Here is a 16,199-nt window from a genome sequence, read left to right on the forward strand (position 1 = left end):
CATGGCGGATGTTAGCCGACTTGCTGACCGCAACGTTAGGGGCTTCAACTATGGCGCTGACGCCACATCTCAGTGCCAACACTTTGCAGACTGTACTTAAAAGACACGCCCTCCTCACTGGACAGTTAAAAACACCAATCAAACTAACGATGACATCAAGTATTACCCAATCAAAAGTAGGAAAGGAGGCATCTTCATAAAATGCGTGTGGGATGATTTGTATGAGACGCTGCTTTAAAAAAAAAATGATAAAAAAAATACGGGATAAATCCCGTCCAGTATTGATTCAAAACGGGACGCGCAATTTATGTGAATGTATGTATGTATATATCTATGTCTATATATATATATGTAGATATGTAAATTTGTATATGTATATATATGTTTATGTGGATGTGTATATACGTATGTATATGTACATATGTGTATATGTAGATATGTATATATATATGTATATATATGTTTATGTGTGTGTGTGTGCATATTATATATATAAAAGACAGCAACACTCATAACATATATATATAATATATGTATATATATATATATATATATATATAATATATGTGTATATATATATATATATAATATATAAATATATATATATATATAATATATGTGTATATGTATGTATATATATATATATATATATATATACAGTATATGACAGCAACACTCATAACAATGACAACACAATTACATTGACAATCATGTTACGTTATTTTTAAAATGTTTCCTTTACTTTTTCATAACCTCTTTAACACACTACTTCTCCGCTGCGAAGCGCGGGTATTTTGCTAGTATTATATATCCATCCATCCATCCATCCATCCATTGTCTCCCGCTTATCCGAGGTCGGGTCGCGGGGGCAGCAGCTTGAGCAGAGATGCCCAGACTTCCCTCTCCCCGGCCACTTCTTCTAGCTCTTCCGGGAGAATCCCAAGGCGTTCCTAGTATTATATATATATATTATATATATATATGTGTATATATATATTATATATATATGTGTATGTGTGTGTGTGTATATATATATATATATATATATATATATATATATATATATATATATATATATATATATATATATATATATATAATATGTGTATATATATATATATATAATATATGTGTATATATATATATAATATATATATATATATAATATATGTGTATATGTATGTATATATATATATATATATGACAGCAACACTCATAACAATGACAACACAATTACATTGACAATCATGTTACGTTATTTTTAAAATGTTTCCTTTAGTTTTTCATAACCTCTTTAACACACTACTTCTCCGCTGCGAAGCGCGGGTATTTTGCTAGTATATATATATTATGGGGTGCCAAGCAGGCAAATACAATGATTTCCTGTATATATAAAGTCAACGTCGGAATATATTATGTCAAAACATGAATATATAAATTCGGCATCGGAATATATAAAGTCATTCCTAACTATATAACATAATATATTCAAGTTTTGATTTTATATAATCAGGAACGACTTTATATATTCTGACGCTGACTTTATATAATAAGGCTTTGGAGTTATACATTCAAGACATTGACTTTACATATTCAGAAAATCATTATATTTGCTTGTTTGGCACCCAAACTGTTGCATGGGAGTGCCCCAAAGACCAGCAGGGAATCATGGACAATGGAGTTTTTATTCCCGACCCTGCTGGACACCGTGGGGCCCACCAGGGTACGCTGCAGGGAGGCCCAAGGACTTATATGTGCCCTATAACCCGGAAGTGCGTCACGATCATATGACGATGTGGAACGAGATGCTTCCAGGTTGAAGAAAAGGACTTTTAATCTGACCCGGAAGTGATAAGGACTCATGGACTGCTGGGCTGGAGCCACTTCCGGGTCAGGGGATATAAAAGGACCTTGGGAAAGCTCAGATGCTGAGCTGAGCTGGGAGGAAGGGTGGTGAAGTGTCTGGGAGTGGAGGAATTGTGATTATTGTAGGGTTTATTGATTATATGAGTAGTGTGGAGTGGAGGGTGCTTTGTGCACTGTGCTATTATAAAAATAAAAAGTCTTGGACTTTTACCTGGTGTTTGGCGTGGTACCTGAGGGTTCAAGGGAGCACTAGCGCCCTCTACTGTTACAATATATATTGTCATGCCTGGGTCACATAATTGCACAGAAACACAGGAGGTTGTAGAGACAGAAACCTTATTCAAACACTGCAAACAAACATTTGTCTCTTTTTCAAAAGTTTAAACTGCGCTCCATGACAAGACAGAGATGACAGTTCCCTCTCACAATTTAAAGAATGCAAACATATCTTCCTCTTCAGAAGAGTCAGGAGCAGAGAATGTCAGAGAGAGAGAGAAAAGCAATCAATCAAATCAAAATCTGATGGGTGCTGTTCGGGCTTTTAAGTATGGGTATATTTATTTATTATGAGTATATTTAAGTACCCGCGCGAGTCGCGTGATAGATCAGCCGAAAGTAAGCCCAGCAAGCAAGGGAGCAATGTGAAGGTAGTCTTTCAGCGTTTTTTAGAGGAGCATCCGTATCCTGTAGGGGTGCGATCAGCCCCCCAGCTCACATTATATATATATATATATATACACACACATACATATACACATATATTATATACTATATATATATACACACACACACACACACAGTATAATGTGACTTTATAAAAGGTTTTGGATACAGTGGCTCCCATATTAAAACAAAACTGATTAAAAGACATAGAAACATGCCCTGGTTGATAGACAGTAAATGTACTTTTTTGTTAGACTGAAGACAACAAATATCTTACAGAAGTGGGAGGACAACCATAAAGTTAATTTAAAATCTCAAACCTGCTTGACATATTTCAGGGATACAGAAGGCAGAAGCCTAGCCCAGCATCATTAAACACAGAGGAATGAGCCCTTGACAGGGTGCCTGTCCTTTGCAGTGCCCACTCACACACACCCACACTTGTACTCAACCAATTTAGAATCAACAAGTAATCTAATACGTACATATTTCTAGAGTTGGGAGACATGCTGGAGTACACAGAGAATTTGCATGTTCCACACAGCTATCTACAGGATGTGGAATTAAACCCCTTATATGAGATTCATGAGGTAGCACTGCTAACTCCACCATGCTGTTCATGAAAAATTATGCCATTAAACATTTTTTTTTCAATTTCTATTTATTTATCCACTGTCTGTAAAACATTTAAATTTTCTATCATGGTACTAATAAACTGTCACAAAATACAAAGAAACAAATTCTAAAGGTACCTTTAAAGCTTACTCACCTCTGATTTCTATATACGATTCAGGCTGTCTTTGCACTCCTCTGACACGACAGACAATTCCATCACTGTCCTTCTGAGAAACCTCAAGGTTACTCTTTACACTGTACAGTCCATCCTGGTCCATCACCAATTCAGTGTTTGAACGAGCAGAAATATCTGTATCTACGACATCTAACCACTGTACCTCAGGTATTGGGTGCCATCCGACAGATATGCAGGATAGTCCAATTCCGGCACCCTTGTGTCCATTTAATGACATGAGTGGTGTGCTGCCAGTGACTGTAAACACAAGATGTCTCTACATTAGCTTAGTGATTTGTTTTACAAGCTGAAATAGTGGAAGCAAAATCTTTACTTACCAATGACCTCCAGGCTAAGGGAAGCATCTGAAAACCAGTTTGAGGTAACAACAGAGCAAGTATAGTTGCCTCGATCAGAGATTTTGATGCTTTTCAGAAGCAGAGACACATCGCCTTCCCCCAGACTTGGTTTGAAGAGCTCAGTCCTTTCCTGGTAACCTTTGTTTAGTTCATTTTCATTATTCTCCTGTGACACAAATATAAGTACTGAGCGCTCCTTCTCCTGTTTCAGCCATCTGATCTCCATTCCCTCTGCACTGATGTTGGATGACAAAGCACATGGCAGAACGATGTTCTCTCCAACATGACCAAAAACGGACGGTGATGAAACTACCAATGTAAATTTGTCTAAAATAGGAGAAATATATAAAATAGGTTGTACTCATTCTTCTGTTATATTACATAATTATATAAAAACATGAATGTTTTACTTTTAAGGCACAAAAAACAACTTCTCAAATAGATCACACATACAAGAGGTGTTATATATGATCTGTAAAGTCAATGAGACAAAATAGAAGGAGATAATTAGAATATAACACTGAATGAGAGACAGAGAAAGAAACAGCTGTAAGGAAAGGGTTACGATTTGTTGTTGGTGCAGGAATTGCACTGACCGCATGTTAACTTGTCAAAATGAAGAAAGGAAGTACAGACAACACAGGTGAAATGCTCTGAAAAAGATTAAACTTCCATAAAGCCACAGCAGAATCCACACTAACTAGCTGCATTACAGGTGGGTATGGCAGCTACAAACTGTCCAGTTCAATCTAGGAGCCCAGCTCACATCCAAACAGTACATAAGAGCATCTTTTACAAACTCTTTTTATCTCCTGGCCATCAGACATTTAATTGGCATAAAGTTACCTGTTTCAATTGTGACCAACACTCTGTCATGAGAGGAACCCCAGTACCCATCAGTGTGGTTAATCAATTAAATGTTGCTAATAACCATTCTGCAGTTCACCTACTTTGGCTGTCCGACTGCTCCCTGTGACACACTGCATGTTTATTTCTAATAGCTAGATTTTCAGTTAGATACAGTTTCATATTTATTGATACTGTACTTATTTCAACTATTTATTGCAATTATTTTGTTTGTGTCTGCTATACTACGTCTTCATGCCAAGTACCACCTGTGTACTGCCACCATATACCTTTAAAAAAATAGGAGTAGTAACAAGTACTGTACTCTTCTTTGTCCGGTAGGGTATAACAACACACTGAATTGAATTTAATTGAAGTGAAGTTTAGTATAGAGGTTTGTTATGTGACTGAAGACTGTAGTTAGTTTTTAAATCTGGAACTCCCAGCTCTGCTTGTAAGCATCTTGATTTTAGACACCCGTTTAGTCACATGGTCTTAACCCTTGATTTGGCACGCTTCACTTTAGAGGATTTCTAATACAACAGACACACTTGGCTCTGTGTGAGTTTTGCGTTAATATTAGTCAATAGCAGACTTCTGGCCAAACAAATAACTTCTTCTTCTTTCGGCTGCTCCCATTAGGAGTTGCCACAGTGAATCATCTTTTTCCATATCTTCCTGTTCTCTACACCTTGCTGTGTCATCCCCATCATCTGCATGCCCTCTCTCACCACATCCATAAATCTTCTCCCAATATACCCAGCATCTCTCCTCTGCACGTGTCCAAACCAATGCAATTTCACCTCTCTGACTGTCTCCCAACCGTCCAACTTGCGCTGACTCTCTAATGTCCTCATTTCTAATCCTGCATCCTCGTCACACCCAATGCAAATCTTAACATCTTTAACTCTGACACCTCCAGCTCTGTCTCCTGCTTTCTGGTCAGTGCCACCGTCTCCATCCCATATAACACCAACAACTAACATAGTCAGTTAAATCATAAACAAGTCTCAACATTTTTTTCCCTTTCCAAGGTAAGTTTTCAAACTGTCAGTGCTCTGCTGGCTTCAATCAGACCCTTTTTTAGTGAAAAAGAAATTCAAGAGACAAAAACAGTGAGTAATTTCAAACTCTCACATAGTCATACTGAAGTTCTTTTTTTGTTTTTTTTATGCCTGGATATTTCACTAGGCATGATTTACAGAAGTGACATAAGATGTGCAACACTGTATTAATCTATGTTGTGTTGTATTGTTCCACTGGAAAAGACAAACAAAGCTGGTGATTCAGATTTTGTACACAGAGCACATGGTCCATAGTTTGAATTTTGGCTGACCGGGTTAAAGTACAGTGCATGTCAGAAATATTTTATCAATAAAATGGGAGCACACATTTTAGACTTTTAACTTTGTTTGCACTACACTGCACTGAATCATAATGTCATCCACACTGAAAAATTTAGGCCAACTGTCCTAAGTCTCATTGACTGCTAACACACACCACACACACACACATCCACAACCCTTCTGTTCTGTTAAGTCAAGAATTTGCTGTAGTAATGCAACCATCAAAGAATAAAGAGCCAGTCATGTCATAATTGCATTTTGAACCAGCAAATCTTTATAACAAAGTATATGATAAAAATAAATTAAAGTATTGTAACCATTTTGGGTTTTTTTATCAACATTTAAAATTAATGTTCTTTATTAGGCATTTCATGTTCTTCTTTAGGAAAACATTAAGTTACAGTATTTGTCTCACTATTATATAAAAAAAAATCTGCGAGACATTTTGGAAGATCTTTTCAAGTCCTGTGATACGAGACTTTTAACATGAGATTGTTTCAAGTCACGCCCTCTTCTCAATTATATTCAAACACGCACATGGTCCACTCACATCTCATTCGTGTGAATACTTTTGACAGACACATTTCCTGCTCTCTTAGCTCTTATAAATTTTTAATGTTTTCCTCACTTTAAGTTCCCAATTAAAGAAGACGTATTATTTCCAAATCTTATTGATGAATTTCATCCCAAAGGGTTATCAACCGGAGAAATGAGTACATGGGCAATCCTAACACTGAGAAACGATGAAGTCAAACAAATTAACGCAAAAATTGTCGATCAGTTACACGGCAAATTGGTTAAATGCATATCAATAGACTATGCTGAAACAGTTGGTGGTGATCGTGTGGAAGATGAAAACATCACCTTACAATATTCTGAAGAATAACTATAACCGTTAACACCGTCCAGTCTTCCACCACATGAATTACTGTTGACAGAAGGATGTATCCAAGAAAGGTAATGTAGTTAATCTTCCCAGGATAACTTTAGACAACAAAGGAGATCTTGATATGCCAATCGTATTAAAACGTTAACCGTTTCCCGTTAGAATAGATTTTGCAAAGACAATTAACAAATCACAGAGACAAACATTCGAAAAAGTCAGTTTATTTATTAGATTAAATAGGCTGAAATCAAACAAATCACCAGGACCAGATAACATTTATCCTTGAGTCCTTAAGGAGGATAGCAAGTACATATATAAATTGTTCTCACATATTTTTAGAAAGTCACTGCACATTGGGAAAATTCTGAAGGAATATTACACTATCCCATTATATAAAAAGGGTGACCAGGCAGATCCAAGCAACTACAGGCCAGTAAACGTAACATGCATCACAGGATAATTAATAGAAGGAATTATTAAGGGTGGGGCGGCATGGTGGTGCAGTGGTAACGCTGCTGCCTCGCAGTAAGGAGACCTGGGTTCGCTTCCCGGGTCCTCCCTGCGTGGAGTTTGCATGTTCTCCCTGTGTCTGCGTGGGTTTCCTCCGGGTGCTCCGGTTTCCTCCCACAGTCCAAAGACATGCAGGTTAGGTGGATTGGCGATTCTAAATTGGCCCTAGTGTGTGCTTGGTGTGTTTGTGTGTGTCCTGCGGTGGGTTGGCACCCTGCCTGGGATTGGTTCCTGCCTTGTGCCCTGTGTTGGCTGGGATTGGCTCCAGCAGACCCCCGTGACCCTGTGTTCGGATTCAGCGGGTTGGATAATGGATGGATGGATTATTAAGGGTAAGATTGAGCAACACATGGCAAGGACAGAAGTTATTCTGAACAGTCAGCATGGGTTCAGAGGGAGGTCATGTTTTACTAACATGCTGGAATTCTATGAGGAAACAACAAAAGAACATAATCAAAGTACAGCATACGATATTATTTATCTTGACTTTCACAAAGCATTTGATAAAGTGCCACATGAGAGGTTGGGCATCAAACTAAAAGAAGTGGGAGTTCAGGGTGATATTTTTATTTGGAAGCAGACGATTACGGTGTGAGGAACCTCATCAAAATTGGCTGACATTAAGAGTGGTGTTCTGCAGGGGTCAGTGCCAGGGTCGCTATTTTTAGTATATATATATATATATATATACAGTACTGTGCAAAAGTTTTAGGCAGGTGTGAAAAAATGCTGTAGTCAAGTCAAGTCAACTTTATTTATAAAGCACTTTACATACAACAGCCGCTGACCAAAGTGCTGAACATAGGCTAAAATAAATTTTAAACAAAAACAAAATAATAAATAAGTAAAATAAAATACAATAAATGAAACTAATTAAAACATAGTAAACACAACTAAACAGAGTTAAAACAGAGTAAAATCAACTGCTCACACAGGATCAAACGCCAAACCAAAGAGGTAAGTCTTAAGAGCAGACTTAAAAATGGGCAGTGAGGAGGCCTGTCTAATGTGGATCGGCAGTGAATTCCAGAGCCTTGGAGCCACAACGGAAAAAGCCCTATCCCCCCTGAGCTTTCGCTGAGTCCTAGGCACATCCAGAAGCAGCTGACCAGCTGATCTGAGTGAGCGGGAAGGAGAGTGCATATGCAGCAGCTCAGCGAGGTAGGGCGGAGCAAGCCCATTTAAGGACTTAAAAACAAATAAAAGAATCTTAAAATGAACTCTAAACTGAACAGGCAGCCAGTGCAGTGAGGATAACACAGGTGTAATGTGCTCATTTTTTCGCGTACCAGTTAAAAGGTGTGCAGCAGCATTTTGCACCAGCTGGAGCCGAGACAGGGTGGACTGGCTAACACCAACCTACAATGAATTACAATAGTCCAACCGGGTTTTAATGAAAGCGTGGATTACTGTTGTAAATTGACCTTTGGAAAGAATGTTTTTTATCTTCGCCAAACGTCTCAGCTGAAAAAAACAAGATTTCACCACCGCGCTGATCTGACCGTCCAGTCTAAAATCCTCATCTATCCTAAAACCCAGATTTGTAATAACAGGTGTACCATATTGTGCAAGGGGACCCAAATCCACAGGAGCAGAAGTAGAAATAGACCCACTGGTGCCCCCAGGACCAAAAACTATAACCTCTGTCTTATTTTCATTAAAATTTAAGAAGTTTACTGCCATCCAAGCTTTCACCTCTTCTAGGCACATAACCAAAGTTTGTATGGAGTAAGCATCCTTGCGTTTGAGGGGTACATAAACCTGAGTATCGTCTGCATAACAATGGAAAGCAATTTTATGCTTTCTAAGAATAGAGCCAAGAGGCAGGAGATACAAAGAAAATAGCAGAGGACCAAGAATGGAGCCTTGCGGAACCCCACATGATAGTGAAGCAGAGGAGGATCTAAATTCATCTAGCCTCACTGAAAAAGTTCTTTGAGTCAAGTATGATTTAAACCACGCCAAGGCAGTACCACGAATGCCCACAACAACTCCAGACGAGATAATAAAATACTATGATCTATAGTATCAAAAGCAGCTGTTAAATCGAGCAGAACTAAAATCACATAATCCCCTGAGTCTGTTGCCAAAAGGATGTCATTAAAAACCTTCAGTAATGCGGTTTCAGTACTGTGAAGCGGCTTAAAACCAGATTGAAACACTTCGAGCACATCACTTTTATCTAAAAAGGCTTTCAATTGAATATACACACTTCTCTCCAAAATTTTGGACAGAAATGGAAGCTTGGAAATCGGTCTAAAATTGGATAGAACAGTGGGATCTAGGCTTGGTTTTTTGATCAATGGTTGCACTATGGCATGTTTAAACAAATTAGGAACTACGCCTGAGGAAAGGCTGCTATTGATAATAGCAAGAACAGATGGCCCTAAAACAGAAATAATCTCTTTAAAAAGAGAAGGTGGGACAACATCAAAAGGAGAACCTGAGGGCTTCGATTGACCAACAATCTCATGTAAACAAGATAGAGTCACCGGCTCAAACTGATAAAAAACAGCAGAGCAGGGGAGAACAAAGAATGTAAACAAAGAATGCTTTCAAAAATGGAAGTGTTAATCTTTTATTTTCATCAATCATCAAAATGAAGTGAATGAACAAAAGAGAAATCTAAATCAAATCAATATTTGGTGTGACCACCCTTTGCCTTCAAAACAGCATCAATTCTTCTAGGTACACTTGCACACAGTTTTTGAAGGAACTCGGCTGGTAGGTTGTTCCAAACATCTTGGAGAACTAACCACAGATCTTCTGTGGATGTAGGCTTCCTCACATCCTTCTTTCTCTTCATGTAATCCCAGACACACTTGATGATGTTGAGATCAGGGCTCTGTGGGGGCCATTCCATCACTTCCAGGACTTCTTGTTCTCTTTACGCTGAAGATAGTTCTTAATGACTTTGGCTGTATGTTTGGAGTCGTTGTCCTGCCGCAGAATAAATTTGGGGTCAATCATACACCTCCCTGATGGTATTGCACGATGGATAAGTATCTGCCTGTATTTCTCAGCATTGAGAACACCATTAATCCTGACCAAATCTCCAACTCCATTTGCAGAAATGCAACCCCAAACGTTCAAGGAACCTCTACCATGCTTCACTGTTGCCTGCAGACACTCATTATTGTACTGCTCTCCAGCCCTTCAACGAACAAACTGCCTTCTGCTACAGCGAAATATTTCAAATTTTGACTCATCAATCCAGAGCACCTGCTGCCATTTTTCTGCACCCCAGTTCCTATGTTTTCGTGCATACTTGAGTCACTTGGCCTTGTTTCCATGTCGGAGGTATGGCTTTTTGGCTGCAACTCTTCCATGAAGACCACTTCTCGGCCAGACTTCTCCGGACAGTAGATGGGTGTACCTGGGTCCCACTGGTTTCTGCCAGTTCTGAGCTGATGGCACTGCTGGACATCTTCCGATTTCGAAGGGTAATAAGCTTGATGTGTCTTTCATCTGCAGCACTAAGTTTCCTTGGCCGACCACTGCGTCTACGATCCTCAACGTTGCCCATTTCTTTGTGATTCTTCAAAAGAGCTTGAACAGCACATCTTGAAACCCCAGCCTGCTTTGAAATCTTTGTCTGGGAAAGACCTTGCTGATGCAGTATAACTACCTTGTGTCTTGTTGCTGTGCTCAATCTTGCCATGACATGAAACTGTCTTCCACAACCTCACCTTGGTAGCAGAGTTTGGCTTTTCCTCACCCAGTTTTAAGCCTCCTACACAGCTGTTTCTGTTTCAGTTAATGACTGTGTTTCAACCTACGTGTGACATTGATGATCATTAGCACCTGTTTGGTATAATTGGTTGATCATACACCTGACTATAATCCTACAAAATCCCTGACTTTGTGCAAGTGTACCTATAAGAATTGATGCTGGTTTAAAGGCAAAAGGTAGTAACACCAAATATTGATTTGATTTAGATTTTTCTTTTGTTCGCTCACATTGCATTTTGTAAATTGATAACAATAAACAATCATTATTTATATTTCTGAAAGCATTCTTCGTTTACAGCATTTTTTCACACCTGCCTAAAACTTTTGCACAGTACTATATATATATATATATATATATATATATATATATATATATATATATATATATAAATGATTTAGATAGGATTAGAAGTAACAAGCTGGTTAAGTGAAAACTTGTTAAGAGTAAATTTTGCACAAACATTAGAGGTTTTCCTTTACACAGAGAACCACAGACAGATGGAATAAGTTAGCATGCAGTGTGGTAGGCAGTAGGACTTCAGGAACTTTCAAAACTAGACTTGATGAATTAAGTGGATAGGACTTGTGAGCTTTGTTGGGCTGAATAACCTGTTCTCGTCTAGATGGTTCTTAAATTCTAATGTGTGGAAACAACATTTTCTGCAAAAACATGGACACTAGTGTCCATCTATTCATCCTTCCACCTATTATTATTTAACCTACCTACAGTATATAAATTCAGGATGATAGGAGCTAAATCCTATCCCAGGGGAATCAAGTGCATGGCAAGAACCACCTTTGGATACCACCAGAGAAATTTTAGGGCAACCATGCACTCCCTCCAAGAGAACATTAATATAACACAAACACCTTTTGAGGTTTTAGGAGGAAATGCAGAGTACCTGGAGGAAAACTCTTTTGGACATAAGGAATATATACAAACGTAACACAGCTCCTGCTAGCATAATGTTTGTTAATCCCCAAACCCACACTTGTATCTTCACCAGGCCCAGAATTATTTTATCTTTTTTTTTTTTGTTGAAACATTTTTTTATTTAGTCATTATGCCTGAAATTACTTTAAGCTGATAACAAAGCAGTTTCTTTTTTTTTTTTTCAATGTAAGTGTGGCCATTAAAGAAAGACATCTTGCAAAGTGTAAACTTCTGTGTTGATTTTGTCTTTATTTAATTTTTTTAGATTTCCACAGTTCAGAATGTTTAGAGAAAGAAAAATACTTCATAAAAGAATAAAAGAAGGTTATGCTCAATCTTACCTGTCTCTGATCTGTATAATTGCACAAAAGCCATAAAGATAAAAAATCCCACTGATAAATAAGTCTTCATCTTTCTAAATAGATTTTCTAAGTTTTTTTTCCTTAAAAACAAATAATAGAAAAAGGTTATTAATTTACTGGTGGTTTAACATAAAACAGTAATTCCAAATTCTGTATGTGTCACCAAATAATAATGAATAATATAACATTTTTCAGCAAATTGTACTGAATAACTCCAGGCAGTTGCTGAAAGCAAAAATAACAACCACCACAATGGACCCACTTGACACAAGAAACACAACACAAGCTGACGCCCAAGGAACAAGGTTTTGGGTGGAGAAATGGTAAGAAGAATGGCACCAATTAATGAAAACATTCAGGATGCTTTTAACACCATGAGTGCAAAGATGAAGGTCCTCCTTTCTAGAGATAAATTTCCTGAATGCACAAATAGTTAAAATTAAGTTAAAAATATTTTTGAGTGTCAGAAGAACTTAAAATAATGCAATATACAGTGATTTTGATTGTTACTTGTAAATTTCAAATCACAGGAAAAAAACTTTTTTCTGGTAAATTCACAATTGGATTAGCGAGGCTATATTGGCAACGCTCCTTTTTGTCCTCCATATTTTTTTCTTAAGTCATTGTCACAATATGTGACTTCTAGTAACCGAGTAGGTAAAATTTGACAACCATGGTCACTGATCTCATCAGCAGATCACAACAATTAAAACAACTGAAAATCGCTACCCATGCCGCATCTACTCAATGAGTGCTGAACTTCTAGCACAGTGGTGCTCACCACTTATTCTGAATGCCAATACCATGCTACCTAACGGTGTTGGTGCGGTATGAAGGGTTAACAACTACAACAAGTTTAGCAGCCATCTTGGCCCTTTTTTTATTTTTTCATTCTATCGTGACATGTAAAATATGAGACAGCAGACAGACGAGCTTCTCTTCTGTTTGTGAGGTCCAAAACAGCTGTGTTCCTTTATTCCTCCTCACTACATTCTATGTAATGACGTTCCAGGAGAGCATTCGTTGGTGGTCGGCTTTCATGACATAAAGTCCACCCTATGACCTAAGACAAATTGAAATCAGTTTGATTTTACCAAGCCACAGACAGGTTAGTGTGAGTAACTGGGCATTTCACAGAAGTGTTTTTAAAATAAGTACTGGACTACACTGGACCAAAAAACAACACAATGCAACTTGCTTGAAACAGTTATATGTAGGTCTCAGGATTCATCACAGATATCTCAGAAAAGTCTTATTGTAAATTTTTGTATTTTTCCTATGATGTAGTCACCCAGCTGCTCTACACAATGCAAAAAAACTGCACCATTTTCTAACAAAAGCTGTAACACATGGCAAATCAGTTTTGATTTTCCACAGACACATATAGAGACACCATGCTAAAATCAGCTTCTCTCAACGTCTTGAACATCACAGAATCAGAACCTGAACTTAACTTGACAGCAAATTCTTGACTCAAATCACCAAACTTCGATTCAGAAAAAAAAACAACACTAGACATCATATAGTCATTAGTCAAATCAAGCAGCGGGTTTTCAGATGTAACATTCTTTGATTTTCTCATTGCAACTCAAGTCAATTCAAACTACTGCTAAAAACTGAATTCTCACACATCATATCATGTCCACATTATTCTCATGCTACTGAACGTCCATAGGGAGGCTTATGCTGTTAAAAATAATAATAATAAAGAACAGTACCTGTTGACTTATTTGTTAATCATTATTACTACATTCTCATTTACAGTATAAGTCTGAAGTGCTGGATTTTAAACAAAAAATAAATATATAATTGTAGCAATTATAACAATTTCCCTGATCTGATTCCTTTTCTATGGTAAACTATTTCTTTTATTTTACTTTTATTTTAACATACACACTAGGGAAACTTGCTAAAGTATACTGCGCTTTAATTTGCCCATTTTGTACGTATAAAGAATGAGAATTATATTTATAACAAACCTTATCGTATGTCTCTACTGTAACTCTTGGATGTTATATCGGACATTTTCGCTTTATTTTACGAATTTACTACATACATTATCATTGATTCGATTTACTTTAAGTACATTTCATTGTACTTGTTACACATATATGGAGTTTTCAAATTTTATTAAAAAAAAAAGTTATCGAAAAATCAATATTTCGACTTTACAATAGAATTTAACGGAAAAACAACAACAGTCATCGAAAATGTATTAAATGTCTTATTATTTCGTCGTTTGCCTCAACAAAGCGTTTTAAATACACACACGTGCGTTAAGGATCATCTTTTACTGTCTGCAGATTACGAAGAGCTTTGATTTCTAATAGTGTTAGCGCTTAGTTTTTAACGATTACACGCAGGGAACGCACATGTGCAGTAACTGAGCTCGACACTGGTAGATCCTGAGAGGCGTGGGACTTTGCCCTAAACTGTGCAGTAAGTAAGGTACATTGCAGCGAAGGTTGTTTTAAATGCAGCTTTCCTGAAAACGAACAGCACGGTCAGTGAGCAATAAGTGCTACCGACAGTCAGTCTGATGGTTTTTTTTATACCGCAGTGTAAGGCTTTTGTTCCTATCTTTTGAGATTAAACAACAGCAAGCCGATTGATTAAAATTATTCCGGTTTAATTAAAAATCGAGATCCCCGTGAAAATCACATCTTGCTGTTGTACGTCGACTCAGAGTCAGGGCCGAACTGCAGGCAGCATTTTCCAAAGACATTTACCTTCTAAATAAAGAACACTTGAGCCAACGTAACATTCTCTGTACGAGTTTATGTGCGATCATTTATGTGACATATCATATTCTACGTTTTTTAGAAAATGAAAAACGTTACTTACGTTCCTTTTTTTTAACAAAAGCGAGTTGACGGTTAAAAAACTGAAAAATCGCTCACGAATGCCTTAAGCTTTGAAACTAAAACATATCACGCCCATTGCTCGCTTTCACTTTTGTTTTGCTGCTTGAGCTCTTTATTTCAGTGGCTCCTGACATTCGCTCGTGTCGCTGCTTTAAGATCCGCTTCTCCGAAAACAAACAAAAAAAGTAATCGAGACAAAGTGTAAATAAATTGACATGCTGACAATGTCATGTTCATAAACGTTCTTTTATCCCTACAATGCCCTTATTTTATCTGCAAATTGAAATCGCGTTCAAGCGTAATAAAACCTGTAAATCGGTATAACACTCACATAAAGTGAACGCCAAAGAACATAACTTGTTAATTTATTCACAGACTTGTTAAATTTTCCCATTGCTTGATATTACCTTAATGCACGAATTAGGCATTCTGAACTGAATCAGTCTCACACGTGTGACTTCTTAAACCATTCTGTCCTCTTTATTCTGTTCCCTATAATAATCAACCTGCAGCATTGCTTAAAGTAACATCCACCTTCTTAGTACATGCCATCCCCCTTACCTCAGTTACAAAGCTTAAACATCCATCATACTCAGTTTCTCCATGTAATTACAAATGTTCCCATTCCGCCAGCTGACATGCTTTCCTTCTTTTGAATCAATAGTTTATCTAATTTTGCAAACAGCTTTAATTAACCTGAACACTGTATAACAAAGCTAATTTCCACACTTTCTAATTTGGAATAACTTATTCAATCATATAGTCCTTCAGTTTTTGAGGTATCTTTCTTTGACATAAAGTGTTGTGGGATGACTGGAACCTTCCAAGCTCAGTTCAGAATCTCTTAGCTTCTCAATGGTCGTTTGCTCTCTTGAGTCCTTTCTCAACTGCTGTCTTTTCTCTACAACTATATTGTACCCCTTTAAGTGATTCTACCTCCACCTTGCCAGTCTTGCTCACTACTCTGTGTGGTATTGCAATGAATTGTGTACTGAATTTGTCTGCCTTCTCGTGTCTCACAAGAATATGAACTCCAATGTT

The 16,199-nt window shown here is 37.4% G+C and overlaps 1 protein-coding gene across 2 annotated transcripts in view; it reads right to left on the reverse strand.

Moving 5' to 3' along the window:
• LOC114666574 (butyrophilin subfamily 3 member A2-like) overlaps positions 1-15,253 on the reverse strand; it is a 138,016-nt gene extending 122,763 nt beyond the window's left edge. For both annotated transcript variants that reach the window (XM_028821481.2, XM_028821480.2), the window contains exons 1-4: positions 15,139-15,253; positions 12,274-12,374; positions 3,658-4,005; positions 3,299-3,577 (exon numbers count right to left, since the gene is read on the reverse strand). In XM_028821481.2, coding sequence (XP_028677314.1) covers positions 3,299-3,577; positions 3,658-4,005; positions 12,274-12,343 — 697 coding nt within the window. In that variant the 5' untranslated portion in view covers positions 12,344-12,374; positions 15,139-15,253. The remainder of the gene's footprint in view (positions 1-3,298; positions 3,578-3,657; positions 4,006-12,273; positions 12,375-15,138) is intronic.
• Between the last annotated feature and the right edge of the window lie 946 nt (positions 15,254-16,199).

This window comes from Erpetoichthys calabaricus, chromosome 16, assembly GCF_900747795.2.
Source record: "Erpetoichthys calabaricus chromosome 16, fErpCal1.3, whole genome shotgun sequence".
Classification (NCBI taxonomy): domain Eukaryota; kingdom Metazoa; phylum Chordata; class Cladistia; order Polypteriformes; family Polypteridae; genus Erpetoichthys; species Erpetoichthys calabaricus.